We start from the raw sequence: 13,933 nt of genomic DNA on the forward strand, positions 1-13,933 counted from the left end.
GTGCACCCAGCCACCCCACCCCAGCAGCCTCCCCAGATGGTCACAGTCCCTCTCAGGTTGGGGATGATGTGGCAGCAGCAGCACCACCACAGCAAATCCATTTCCAGCTCCCTTGGGAGACTCACCCCTCTTCCACAGCCTGCCATGCCCCGGGTGCAGCACCAAATATAGGGGTGGATGCCTGGTCACAGCATTGTCCCACAGCAGCAGCAGCAGGGACAGTCCTGCCAATCCCTTCACATCCCAGGAGGAAGATGCCAGCTCTGCCTGGACAGACCTTGATCAGTGGGATGGGGCATGAAGCTTCCCTAGCAGGCAGGAGAAGGGAGCTGGATCACCCCACAGCCAGGTTCCCCAGCCTCTCTCCCCAGGGACAGCACTGCGTGCCCTCCCCTCGCTCCTTGTCTCGGTGGACAGCACATTCTCACCTTGAGAAGAGTGGAAATGGCAGCTGGAATGCGGGCTGGAAAAAGAAAAATAAAGGAAAAAAAAGAAAATCTTGAGGCTTGTCCAAACCTACTCATGTTTATATTGGAGCCTGTGAGTGACATCAGAGCAGGGAGAGTATAAACACCAGCAGGACCTTCTCTGGGCTTTAAAACCTGCGAACAGCCACTGCCTCCAAACTGCCTGGGGGGTGATGTGCTGAAGAGGCACAGGGGAGAGCACCATGAGGCTCCAGCTGGAGAAGCAGCTCCTCTTCCTCTCCCTCCTCTGCATTCTCTCCAAGGTAAGGGAGATGGGGCCCTGGGGCAGCTTTAGCCGTGGAGCAGCCGGTTCTGGCAGAGTGGGGTGCAGGAGGGACTGGGGTGTCCCCAGGAGCCCGCTGGCTCTCGCCGGCCGGCAGCCAGGCTGTGTTGGTGCAGGGGGCAGAGCTGTGCTCGGGAGAGGAGTTTGTGAGGAAGCAGCAGGGTCTGGGCACTCCTGGGCCCAAGGCTCAGCCGCTGGAGCACACAGGAATGCCAGCAATGCATCGCCCGCCGTCCCTGCAGCTCCCCGGGCTGGGCTGCGCTCGGTCCCCGCCAGCCAGCGAGGGCAGGAGCGGCTCCTCCAGGCTCCTCCAGGCTCCTCCAGGCTCCTCCAGGCTCCTCCAGGCTCCTCCAGGCTCCTCCAGGCTCCTCCATCCCCGCCCAGGCTCCCGAGGCAGGGGCCAAGCCACGAGCACCAGCCCTGGCATTACTCAGCTCTCCCCAAGCCAGTACCTCCGATGGGATTTGGGTTGTAGGGATTTTTTTTTTATTATTTTTTTTTCTCTTGGACTCTGTGTGAAAATATTTGCCTGTGCAGAGATCAGGAATGTTGAAAAATTTGGGGCATCTCAGCTCCAAGTTCTAATTGCTGCTTGAATCCCCAAGCAGGGATGTCGTGGCAACATCGTGCTTATTTGACTCTTTTCCCAGAAAGTTCAGATCTCTGACAGGAGCCACATTGTCACCTAAAGACAAGTAAATTACAAGGAGCAAGGGGAAATGGATTTATGGCTTGGCTAATCTAAGACATCAATATGTAATAATAACCTCCTGAAAGATGAAAAACGCCCTTGGCTGCCTGTGTAAGCTTTAACAGAGCAATGATTCTCGCCCCAGGTGCTCAGGAGTGCCTGGAGAATCACCAAGGACCATCGTGCTGCCAGCCCAAACCTGGCCACCACAGCCAGCCCCTGACACATTAATAATGCTGCTCTCTGACAGAACTAGAACAAAACCCAGATTACCCAATTCATTATGGATATATTTTAACTCCAATTATTGGCACTGACGCTTCTACAGCCCCATGAAAAGCATCAGAACTGCTGCAAATGGGGAACAGAGAGCACCAGTGGCTTCCCTCTCTGTCTGACTCATCATGTCAGACCAGATGCCACTGGGAGAAACTGAGAGAAAAAGAGAAATGGTATCTAAAACCTGCATGTTCTGGCTGAACCCATGGCTCTGCTGGCAGGCCCAGACACAGCACCTGGACCAGGGCAGGGATGAATGTTTTGGTTCCTCGTTTGCTGTGCTGCACAGGCTGGCCCTGCACCCAGCAGCACGTGCATGGTGCTGAGCAGCAGGGCTGCCAGGGGCTCACACACTGCCAGCCCAGTACTGGCAAAGGATTCACTTCCAAACTGCAGAGCCAGCTCCCAAGGCTTCAGGCTCTCTATGCAATAGCTCTGTCACATGTGACATGATGGGAGCTCAAGAGCTGCCCAAAAAAGCTGTTGGTGCCAGGGTGGTTGTGCAAGCAGGATGAGCCAAGGGTATAAACATCCACCTGCCCAGGTGAGCTCCCATGGGCACCTCCCTGGCACACAAGGGGCTGAGCAGGCAAAGGACTGCAATGCACGTGCCAGTGACTGCTCAGTCTAGCCAGGAGGGAAAACAGCTCCCTGTCCTTGAAAGCGTGCCTATCTCTGGGCTCCTTGCCCAGTGGGCCAGGCCAGGTGAGGATGCTGCAGCCAGGGACAAACAGAGGAGGCAGCTGGACCAGTGAGGAGTGCAGTGAGGTCTGCCTGGCTTCAGACCCCCACTGCTGATGCAATGTCCTGTTTCTTGGCGTGAATGAGAGCTCTGAAGACTGTTAGGGGTGAGGTGCTGTGCACTCACCACGTGAATTCAGTCCCTGCCAAGCCACCTGTCCAGCTGGGCACAGCCTGCTGCCTTGGGGGCAGGAATGGGGGTGGGCTGCTTTCCCTCCCTCTCTTCCTCTCTCCCACTGGGCTGCTTGGGGCTGCTGAGCTCATTAAATAACCACCACTGCCTGGGACATTCACCTTGTAACTCCATCCTCCTCCTGTGTGTTCAGAGCAGTGGCACATTAAAATCCCCATCTTGCAGAGTGCTGAGCCTCTGAGCATCCTTGATTCCCCATGGTTTTCCATAGGTGCCCTTCCAAGGGGACAGCAGGTTTCCAGGATGCTTTGAGATATTCCCATGGATTTACAGAACCTCCCTCCACCAAAAACTGCCCCCATGACTGAGACAAGGTTACCTGGCTGTCCCAGTGACAAAGCAGCTGTTAGCCAAAAACCACCTGTATGGATTCAGCTTTGCTTCCACAGGTTTGTGCCCAGCTGTGCCGGAGACCCTGCTACTGCCCCTGGGTGCCACCGCGCTGCCCCCGCGGCTCCCCCCTGGTCCTGGATGGCTGTGGCTGCTGCAAGATCTGTGCCCGGCGCCTGGGAGAGCCCTGCGACTTCCTGCACGTCTGTGACCAGAGCCAGGGCCTCGTCTGTGACTACAGCTCAGCACCTGCAGGGACAGGAGGCACCTGCAACTGTGAGCACAGGGATGCCCATTTTCCCCGGGGATACCCCACACTGCAGCCCAGCACACAGCCCAGCCCCAGTCATGATCTCACATGGCTTCAGGCATCTCGCAGCGCCACCAGGGAGGTGCTTAAGGCTAGGAAAGCAGCTTTCCTGAAGATGCTGCATGCAGCTTGGCTGTAGGGCTGTGCCCCATCTCCTGCCACCTCTTGTGCTGCTTTCTGACTGAGAATTCAGGGTGGTTTCAGCGAGAATGGACAGGGAGGTCCCAGGGATGCTGCATTCACCCAGCCAAAGGAGCCTGGGAGTCCTGCAGAGAAATCTCGGAGAAACTTTTCCTGGCCTGGAAAGCCTGAAGGCAGGGTCAGAGCCGAAGGGCAGAGGGATTCTCACAGCTTGTGAGCTGCTGCTTTGAAAGAACAGAGAGATGAGGAGCGAAGGCAGGGAAGGGGAGGAGGTTGGGTGGCGAACATGCTGCTGCACACCCACGTCTGCCCTGCCCACGGCTCAGTCACTTCTGTGCCCCACTCCAGTGCCTCTGCTCAGCCCCACAGCTACCCCCAGCACTGCCATCCCCATCTCTGTCACCCCGTCCCTGAAGGGCTCCCCGCCTCTCACTTGCAGTTGAGGACGATGAGGAGGGCTGCGAGGTGAACGGCCGGCTCTATCGAGACGGGGAGGTTTTCCAGCCCAGCTGCAAAATCCAGTGCCGCTGCTCGGACGGGGGCTTCAACTGCATCCCGCTGTGCCAGGAGGATGTCCGGCTGCCCACCCCGGACTGCCCCTACCCCCGGCGGGTGGAGATCCCAGGGAAGTGCTGCCCGGAGTGGATCTGTGAAGCCCAGGACCAGCAGCTCCTCCGGGATGCCAGGGCAGGTAAGATGCAGGGCAGCTCCAGGGAGGCGATGCCCACGCAAGTCTCTGGGGATGGCCCCTTCAGGCCGGGCAGTGAAACATCAGCAGGAGACACCTCACACGTTTCTGTGGCACAGCACCTGCCTCCAAACACCCTTTCCCCCCTCATCTCCTTTCTTGCAGCCGCCGGGGCCCCTCTGCTGCGCTTCCCGTGCCAGGAGTGGAGCACAGAGTGGAGCCCCTGCTCGGCCACCTGCGGGCTGGGCTTGGCCACCCGCGTGTCCAACCAGAACCGCCACTGTCGCCTGGAGACCCAGAGGCGGCTCTGCTCGCTCAGAGCCTGCCCGGCCCCGCCGGCAGCGTTCCCAGCGGTGAGTGAGGGCTGGGAGCGGCTCCTTCCTCCGGGCATCACCTTTGGCTGACAAAGGGAAGTGCCGGCCAGCAGGAGCCACGGGATCCCCGCTTACCTGTGGGCCCCCATCAGCGCTCCTCAGCCATGAGCTGACCGTGTCTCAGGGACCCATGAGCCATCTCCTGAAACCCTGCACGGAAAACAGCCGATGGCAGGTGCAGACCAGAATTTGGGGGGCTCTGGATGTCTGAACCCAGGAGCACTGTGGATCCCACACAGGTGAGCTCGGCCTGTCCCTATGGCCAGAGACGGATTTGCAGCTCCTGCCTGGCTCCCTGAGCACACCCGGGAGGTGGTTCTGACAGCCCTTTATTAGCCTGGCACAACCCCAGTGTGGACACGGGGCCAATCTGGCACACAGGTGGCACTTTCTGCCCGCTCCTGTCCCCTTGCACCCCTCTGCCATGTGCCCCTGCTCCGCAGCTGTGGGGGACACACCACCACCCCTCTCCATCTCCCCGCTGAGCTCCATTCTGCCTTTCCAGAGGGGAAGAGGAGGTCGTTTGTAGCTGCGCCCACCCCGGATTCACGCTGGAGCCAACGCCTCATCCCGGCAAAGAGTCTGGCATAAACTGGTGGCACTGTGGTTACGGTGAAGATGGAGGATGTTTCCATTGGGAAAACAGAGAAGAAATGATGGACTTTGGCTGCAAAGGAGGCTGGAAACAGAGAACAAGATCCCCGTGTCACCCATCACCTGCCTCCTCTGTACACCCCGCTGCCCCAGGCAGGGTTACTGGGCAGCATTCCGAGTTCCTTAGGCTGAATGAAATGGGAGATGGGGAAATCCCACTCCAAGCATAAACCCACCCATGAAACCAGGAACTGGTCCTTTCCTGGACCAGCGGAGCTTCTGAAGAGGTGATGCTGCTTCTCCACCACATCGCACATCTCTGCTTTGCAGGGACTGAGAGAGAGACCATCTCCAGCACCTGGAAGCCAAAATCCCTGGAGGGAACCCTCCTGGCCTGGCCCCCCAGGGAGGGAGCAGGGCATCAGGCTGCACCCCACAAGTCACTGCCATGCCAGGCTGAGCTGCTCGACCACGCAGGAGCTCAGCCAGCCCACGGTACCCACCCTGCAAGCCAGCAGCCGCTTCCCGGGCATGGGCAGGGTCCTCCCGATGGCAGCTCTAATTCACCTTCCCCTCATCCCTCCAGAATAAACACGAGCCTTCCCGCTCTGCCTGGCCTCCTCCTCTCCAAAGCGCTGGTGGTTTGGCAGGGCTTCGGCAAGCGAGGAGCTCAGACACCGGAGACTCCAGACATACCGCCTGCCATCCAAGCACATTCCCCGCCAGCCGGGGCCAAGGGAAAAGCAGGAAAAAGGGAAAACAAATCGCAAAGATGAGTCAGGGCCGTCTCCTGACGGGCTGGAGCTGCTCCAGCCATGCGGGAGTCGGTGCAGGAGAGCTTTTTTTTTTCTCCCAGTAAAAAGTGCTTCTGGGTGATGGAAAAATGAAACCCAAATGCCCTCTAATGGCCTCGCACAAATGTGCAGAGGGAACGCGTGTTCCACAGCAGGAAGGAACAGCGGTTTGGGTGATGTGTCCAGGTGAGAAACGGACTTTTTAGATGTGTATTTCTGGAACTAAAAATAAAGATGTGCTCATCCAGGTGTGGAGCTTGTCTGTGCAGGGTGAGCCCAGCCCTGCTGCTCAGGGCCAGCTCGGTGGGTGCAGGAAAGTCCTGGCACAGGGTGGGGCTGCTTAGAGTAAGAGAAGGGAAAAAAAAAAGTTAATCAAGGCACTGAACACATTTTTACAGTTTATTATATCCTGGGTTGAACCCTTCACTCTTACCCAGCCATAAGTTCTGCTGATGGCACCAGCCCTGGCCATAGCAGTGCTCAGGTCTCCAGGGTTGGGATGTGCAGGGCAGGGCACGGCACAGCACAGCCTCTCCTCAGCCTCCCAAAAATCAGCTCCCAAACTCCCCTGTAGCTCATCCCTCCTACTACCAGGCCCACACTTCCTCCAGTTCCCCTGGACTGGGATTTCCCCAGCACGATGCAGCCACCATCACCAGCTGCCTGTGCTCCTGACCAGGGCAGATCTGGGGGCAGAGGAGCAGAAGGCTGAATGGCAGTGAGAGCACCTCTCTCCAGCCCAAGAAAAAGCCCCCTCAGCAGCAGAAAAGGCAGCAGGGCCAAGGCAGCTCACCCACTCCCTCAGGCCCAGCAAGAACTGAAAACAAAATCAAAGTCAAGGATGAGGTTCAGTCACCTCTTGGGGGTAAAAAAAAAAGAAAATATAGGAAGAAAAAAACCCCTCACTGCTCTTGCAGTAAAACATTGCCTACAAAGAGAATTATTTACTGCAATCATCTTGTGCTCAGCCTGAACACAAATCATTAATTCTGTTTGATACGGGCATGTGGTGGACCTCCAGCAGGCAGCAAATGGCAGAACACACAGCTTTGGTCGACTTTTTTTAGTTCTCTGGTGGCCACCCCAAACAAGTGGTGACCTAAAGCTCATGTAGACTTCAAAACTACCACATTCCTCAACTGACATGGATAAAACATTGTGGGTACTGCAAATCCTGGTTTTAAGGCAGTTCTTGTCAAGCATGTTGGGACTCGGCCACCAAGGCTGGGTGAGCTGCCAGGACTGTCACACACTCCCAGATCCTGCCTAGCCACCTCTGGGTGATGGTAAAAAATCAGAAGGTCACTTTTTTAGGCAGCAACCTGCAATTCTAGTCTCAAACAAATGACTCAACACACCTCTGCTATAATTATCTTTTTTTTTTTTTTTCCCCTGCAGAATGTCTCCCTGATTCACTAAGCATCTAAATAATGAATTAATGATTCCAACTAAATCAGAGTTATTTTTCCCTATGAATGCAGGGAAATCAACTCTTGCAATTTGATTGCCAGTCTCACAATATTTCCCTCTAAAGCCCTGCTACCCTGGAAACGTGGTTATTTGAGGCTCTGACGCAGGGTCCTGGCTTTGCCTGCTCGTGTGGGGCAACAGAGAAATATTCTACCCCATCCACAGGTAATGTGTAAAGATAGAAATCTTTATCTTTATCTTTTAAAAATCACAAAAGAAAATTCTCTCCTGTCCTCAAGGCACAAGGCCACATCTGCACACAGCCTGGGATCTGCCAGCCACACTCCTGAGCCAGTGATGAGCCTCAGATCACAGCTCATTTCTGTGCAAGCACACACAGCAGCTGAAGGAAAACTGAACCTACTGGATGAGTAAACAACATGCATCAGAATTTCTTTTCTAAGTCATCCTCATGACTGATGGTTTTTAAATGCACAGGGTTGGGTGAGAGAGGGCTGGATGAGCCCCTTATTAAAGCAAAACATTTTCAGATACTGAGCACAGGAATGCAGTACTCAATTGAAAAAAAAACAAAAACCATAAAAAATCAAGAAGATCAAATGAGTTCTGTATTTTTCCTGGAAAAACATGTCTCAGGTTATGTGCTTGCAGGAGCTGTCTTGGCCCTGTGTTCTCATCCTGACATCAGCACTGCCAGAGCCAGGAGCCAGGGGGGAGGGTCCTGATGCAGGATGTTTGGGATGTATTGAGAGTGAAACCATGGCCTAAGTGCACCTAAACCACACAGGAGGCAGGCACAAGAGAAAAGCTCCGTGGCTGCACCTCTAGGGGGTCCAGGGCACAGGAGATGTGGAGAGCATGGGGTTCCAGCCATTCCTGGCAGCGCTCCCCATGTCCTGCCCTGCCCCTCTCCTCCCATGTCAGGAGGCACCAGCTCCAAGCTGGGACAGAGAAAGCTTTGCCTTCCTTGCTGAGAGCAGCTCATGGCCCTTCCCATGACCACAGAAGTTCTCCCAGCCAGCTGCTGTCTCTGCCTCAGTTTCCCCAAAGGCTGATGGCTCAAAGGGAACTGCTCCCAGTCTGTTCCTCTCCTCTCGCTGCCCTTCCACACCTCCATAAAGTTTCTCTGCAGGTGCCACCCCAAGGCCAGGCTGCAGAGCAGCTGATGCACACAGAGGTGAAGGGGGCAGGAGCAGGGCAGGATGGAGTCACTTCCCTGAGGGCTGCACCCCATGAACCCCCCCTGCCGCCGTCACCCCGGGAGCACAGACCCACCACAGCCTCTGCAAACCGCAGAACAGCCATATCTCCACCACATGGAAACAGCTTCTACGCTTCAGCTTTTCGGCGGCACACCCATACTGGTGAGATTTTATTACACAGGCAGGAAATAACACACGATGTTTCCCACCGCTTATCTGATCCAGCAAGCAGTGTCTGAAGTCAAGAAACACATTGCTGCTCTCAACACGCAGCTAACCATCACCCCATCTGCGTCTTGGGCGTCCCCACCGTGTCCCCGAGCTGCCGTGCCCGAGCGTGGTCCAGCAGAGATGTTCAGCAGCTCCCAGGGAGGGATGGATGCTCAGCCGGGATGGCTGGGCAGGCTCACCCTCCCTCCTCCTCCTCTTCCTCATCCTCCCCACTGGCTGCTGAGATCCCAGCTTCCTCCCACTGCCTGCCTGGATTCAATTCCCGGAAAACAGGCTGCCGTGGCCCTTCCAGAGCCTAGCCTTTCACCTCAAGTCCTTTCCCCAAGGTCGTTTTCCTGTGGCTTATCAGGGTAAACCCTCTCCCCTCTGACTGCTCCCTGTTAGCTCCGTACCTGCAGACCCAAGTGATTTCTGGCCCGGTTTATGCTGCAGCAGCTGCTCGGCAATGAATGGGGGCTGCCCTTCCTCGGGGTCTGCTCTGGGGTCTCTGCTTTTAGCCCCAGTTTCACAGTATCTGGGTGTCTCCTGCCTCTCGGTGCCTGTGACAGGACAGGCAGGGCACAGCCCATCTCCCCTGCTCCCTGCACGGCTCGGGACCGCTCGAAGGAGGAGCGGGGACAGGGTTTTTGCGCCTGGGGAGGGAGACAGAAGGAGCAGCAGCAGGGAGGGGACAGCTCTTGAGCAGGGCTCGCCCTGCCTGGGCTGGGGACAGCCAGCCCGGTACATCCCTGCCTGCTGCACTGCCTGTGGCACCGGGGATGGCAGCATGAGCCCCAGGGAGCACTGCCGGGCTCCTCCTTACCTCTGCTCCCGGGATTTCTGAGCGGTGGAGCCAGGAAAAATGCTGTGGGAACGGCAGTGAGGGCGGCTCATGGGCTGCGGGCATCCAGCCCCGCTCAGGGAAACTGCGGGGTTCCTCCTGACCGCCAGCGGCACAGAACACAAACAGGCTGAAAGCTTTGGCTCCCCTCCTCAGGCATCCCTCTGCCTCCCCCCTGCCTCCTGCTCCCTCCAGCACCCAAAATAGCCGAGGGGCTGCGTGTCCCTGGCGCCGGGCTCCGAGCGCCTCAAGCGGGCTGGGGGAGGCGCCGAGGGAGCGGCGGAAGCTCCGCTGGGGCTGCCCTCGGTTCATCCTCCGTGCCCCGGGGAAAGTCCGGCACCCTCGGGCCCCGGGCCGGGCTCAGCAGGAGCCGACAGAGGAGCCGCAGCCTGGGCCGGAGGGTTCCGTGCTGCTGCGGGCACCGGTGCCACCGAGCCCCGGGACAGCCTTGCACGGAACACCGGGACACCGGGACAGCCTTCCACGGAGCACCGGGACACCGGGACAGCCTTCCACGGAGCACCGGGACACCGGGACAGCCTTCCACGGAACACCGGGACAGCCTTCCACCGAGCACTGCCACCACTATCCACCGAGCACTGCCACAGCCTTCCACCGAGCAGTGCCACCACCTTCCACGGAATACTGGGACAGCCTTCTACCGAGCAGTGCCACCCCTCTCCAGGGAGCAGTGCCACCCCTCTCCAGGGAGCAGTGCCAGCAGCAGCGCCCTGGGCAGGGCTGTGGCAGCCCGATGGCTGTGGATGCTGTCTCCCCGTGGCCCGGCAATGGCACTCGGGCTCTTTGCCCCGTGGATTCCGCCTTCGCCCAGCGCTTCCTGCCCGCCGTGTACCTGACCGTGATCCCCCTGGGGCTGCTGGGGAACGGGCTGGGGCTGTGGCACCTCTGCACAGGGCCCCGCGAGGGTGCCCGCCAGCCCCTCAGCCTGCTGGTGGGCAACCTGGGGCTGGCTGACCTGCTCTACGTCAGCACGCTGCCCTTCCTCGTCAGCTACTACCTGCGAGGCAGAGTGTGGCTCTTCGGGCAGGCCTGGTGCCGCCTCACCCGCAGCCTCTTCCACCTCAACCTGTACGCCAGCATCGGCTTCCTCACCTGCATCAGCGTCCACCGCTACCTGGGCATCGTGCACCCGCTGAAGGCACGGGGCAGGTGCCAGGGGGCAGCCTCGGCGGCCTGGCTCAGCGTGACGGTCTGGCTGTGGGTCCTGGCACAGATAGCCCCTGATCTTGCCTTCAGCAAGACGGATGACACGGGGATGAAGTGCCACGACACCACAGGACACAAGCACCTGGGCGTTTACCTGCCCTACACCTTTGTTGTCACCGTGACTGGGTTTGTCGTCCCGTTCCTCATCATCATCGGGTGCTACTGCCACGTGGTGTTCGTGCTGTGCAGGAATGACAGCGTGGACCCCGGCCTCAGGAGGAGAAGCATCGGACTGGTGATTCTCGTGATGGTTCTCTTTTCCATCTGCTTCCTCCCCTACCACATCTTCAGAAACCTCAACTTGTTTTTTCGCTGGCAACCGCAAGGGTCCTGCACACAGGCTTCAAAGGATGTCTACGTTTCCTACCAGGTGACTCGGGGCCTGGCCAGCCTCAACAGTGCCCTCAACCCCCTGCTCTATGTGGTTACCAGCAAAGACTGGAGGTCACGAGTGAGGACCATCCACCAAAGCGCCAGACGGTGTCTGAGGCCACCCTTCCGGCGCACAGCCTCTTGCCAGGCAGCTGACAAGAAGAGGAACATCATTCTTTGTAAGGGGGAGGCTTCTAACGAGCTCTGAGGGACCTGACACCCCCACTTGTGCCACGTCAGCTTGTGCTTGGCCCCTCCCTGGGGGCAGCCCCCCACCTTGACAGAGCTTTGCAGAGATGGTGACAGCAGCATCGCGGGCTCCGTGCACACAAGGGATAGACAGGACTGTCAGCATCACAGAGAAAACTGCCACCAGATTTCAAAAGCAGAGCCGCTCGACCCGACCATTTTGCCTACAGCACGCCTGGAGATGGAACGAGACGATCACGTTTGCTCCAGTCCAAAGTGTTTCCCTCCAGCCCGTCATGAGCAGTCTGAGCTGGTGAACACCCCTCGCTTCCCAGCTCCTCTGACTGAGGGATGGGAGGGAGTGACACCTTGTCCCTCCACTGCATCCTCTCTACTCTACTGTACAAGGAGGATTCCCTCTTTCACCTAAGGAGAGGCCCTGCATTGCAGAACAGCAATGCACCTGAGAGGGTGAATTTTTGCAGGGGGGGAAGAGCTTTGGAATGGAAATATTCAGGTTTATTATTTCAATAAAAAATCAGGTTTTAAGTACATTACTTAGCTCTGCCAGTTCCTGGGTGACTGAGCTGTTCCAGGATCTGTGGGATCCTCTGCTGCCCACCTCCTTTGCAGAAGAAAAAGACATTACTGGCATCACTCCCTCTCTTTTGGAAGAGCACATAGCAGAACTTACAAATAGGCATTTTAAAGTTTTTGGAGACTGTTGGTTGGGGTTTTATTTTGGAAGGTGAATGACTGCAGTAGCCTTAACTGCTTTCAGCAGGAAAATGCCAGGAGAGTTTGCAAAAATTCAGGTGGGTGTTTGCATCTTGCATCCAGCCTTGAAAGGGCATTAGATATGACTTGTAAAAATTAGATGTGCAAATAAAAGGAGAAGCAGCACTGGTGTGAAGGCTTGTGAAGGCAGGATGTGATGGCAAGGGCAGCTGTCTGTCATCACCAGGGGTGGCAGGTCTCTTGCTTTGGGGTGAGCAGAGGCTCCCAGGCAGTATTTTGGTTTTTGATCTTGGTCTTACCCACTACAAACAGCTCGAACATTTCAATTCAATAATGTGATTTGCAGTGACAGCAGCTTTTGGAGCCCAGCTGAAGGAAGTGGACTGTGAGCTAAAATCAGCCCTTTCTGGGAAAGCACTGGCCCACGGACGGATGTTGTGCTCTTTTCTTGACATTTATGTCTGTCAGCTGTTCCTCACACGGACCCACCTTAGCTGGGCAGTGCAGGGAGCGCAGCTGGCTTGCAGCACAGGTAATATGTCTACAGTGCAATAAACAGCTCATGCTTTCAGTTGTGAGTCGTCTGGCTTCTTTTAAAGCCTTATGGGAGCCGGGGAGCCAGCTGGCCTGCAGGCTGGAGCAGGGCCCTGCCTGCTCAGGGAGTGGAGATGATCTTCCCAGGGCTCTGCAGGCAGGGAACTGATGGGAGACTGCAGGCAGCTGCTGGAGAGTGATCTGTGACAGGCACACACTGAGGAGCCTGCTCAGCACCAGTCAGGGGTCCTGCAGAGCCTGAAATGTCCAGCTCCCACCTCATCCACAGGAAAAGCAAAGATAAAGCATAAATTCATCAACAAGAACTTCTCTGTCTGTAGTAGGAAGATTGAGACATTAGGATGAGACCTGGTCCCTGCTCCTTGCACACATGCTCCAGATCTGGGCTTCTCCAGAGCTCTGAACTCCTCTTTGTTCCCCAAAAAACACCCACGCCTCTGAAAGCTGTCCAGCTCTTCCATCTTCACACATGGATCCTGTCTAAGATGCTACAGCTCCCTGCAGAGCCAGCCTTGGCTCGCACAGCCCCTGGGAGCTGTGACACCCTGTCACTGCCCCCACTTTGGGCAGGGCTGGTTGGAGTAAAGCATCACCACATGCTGGGGAGGGAGTGCTGTGTAGGAAGTGCCAGCAAACTCTGCTCTCACCCCCTGCATCCTTGTGCCCAGATGTGTCTTCTTGTCTTCTCCAGTGCCCCCTCCCTTCACTTGTAATAAATGGTTTATGTCCTAAGAAGCATCTCTGAGCCCCAGGGACAGTTGCAGGCATAAATTTGCACATTTTTTCTGTGTTCTGTGTCTGTCAAAGCAGCAAAAGCCAGTAAGGATCTGTGTGTTGGGCTGATGTCTGAGGAGTTTGGGGTGTAATTTTTAATTCTTTTTTAATCACAGCCCCCTTGATTTTCAGACAGTGCTGCTTCCCATGTGAACTGGAGGGAATAAGCTCTTTCCCTTTATTAGGTGTGTGTGTAATTAAGGCTCAGCCCCTGGCACATGAACCTCTTCACAGCTGGGGCAAAAAAACCACCCTCCTTCCTCCAGCCCTCCCTCCTCCATCCCTCCTTCCTGCCCTCACTGCCAGGGAGGTTCCTTCCCTCCCCAAGAGCAGCTGCTGCTCTCTGTGGGACATGGAGGTGTGTGGCCACTGCAGGGATCCTGCTCAAAACACATGGGCACTGCTCCCCTGCCAAAACCTCCCAGGGCTCTTTATTCCCTGGGACCAGAGGGTTTGTCCCTGGAGCAACCAGCATGGGCAGCACCCAGCCTGTCCCAGGTCCCACTTAC

The 13,933-nt window shown here is 56.8% G+C and overlaps 2 protein-coding genes across 3 annotated transcripts; both read left to right on the plus strand.

Annotated features, from left to right (window-relative positions):
• The first annotated feature begins 544 nt into the window (after window positions 1–544).
• Window positions 545–6,132, plus strand: CCN5 (cellular communication network factor 5). Of its 2 annotated transcripts, XM_086852794.1 has the most exons (5): window positions 545–730; window positions 3,044–3,260; window positions 3,875–4,126; window positions 4,289–4,476; window positions 5,003–6,132. In XM_086852794.1, exons 1-5 carry the CDS (start codon window positions 671–673, stop codon window positions 5,024–5,026), a joined length of 741 nt encoding a protein of 246 aa, XP_086708920.1. In that variant the 5' UTR covers window positions 545–670; the 3' UTR covers window positions 5,027–6,132. The 2 variants fall into 2 exon arrangements, with proteins under 2 accessions (XP_086708920.1, XP_023795653.2); XM_023939885.2 differs by having other exon boundaries at window positions 558–730; window positions 3,875–4,476.
• A 1,133-nt stretch (window positions 6,133–7,265) lies between these two features.
• On the plus strand, window positions 7,266–12,666 carry LOC111938243 (P2Y purinoceptor 1-like). The gene has a single exon (XM_086852793.1). The coding sequence runs from the start codon at window positions 10,324–10,326 to the stop codon at window positions 11,374–11,376; it is 1,053 nt and encodes a 350-aa protein (XP_086708919.1). The 5' UTR covers window positions 7,266–10,323; the 3' UTR covers window positions 11,377–12,666.
• The last annotated feature ends 1,267 nt before the right edge of the window (window positions 12,667–13,933 follow it).

Source organism: Cyanistes caeruleus, chromosome 16 (genome assembly GCF_971803275.1).
Source record: "Cyanistes caeruleus chromosome 16, bCyaCae1.hap1.1, whole genome shotgun sequence".
Classification (NCBI taxonomy): domain Eukaryota; kingdom Metazoa; phylum Chordata; class Aves; order Passeriformes; family Paridae; genus Cyanistes; species Cyanistes caeruleus.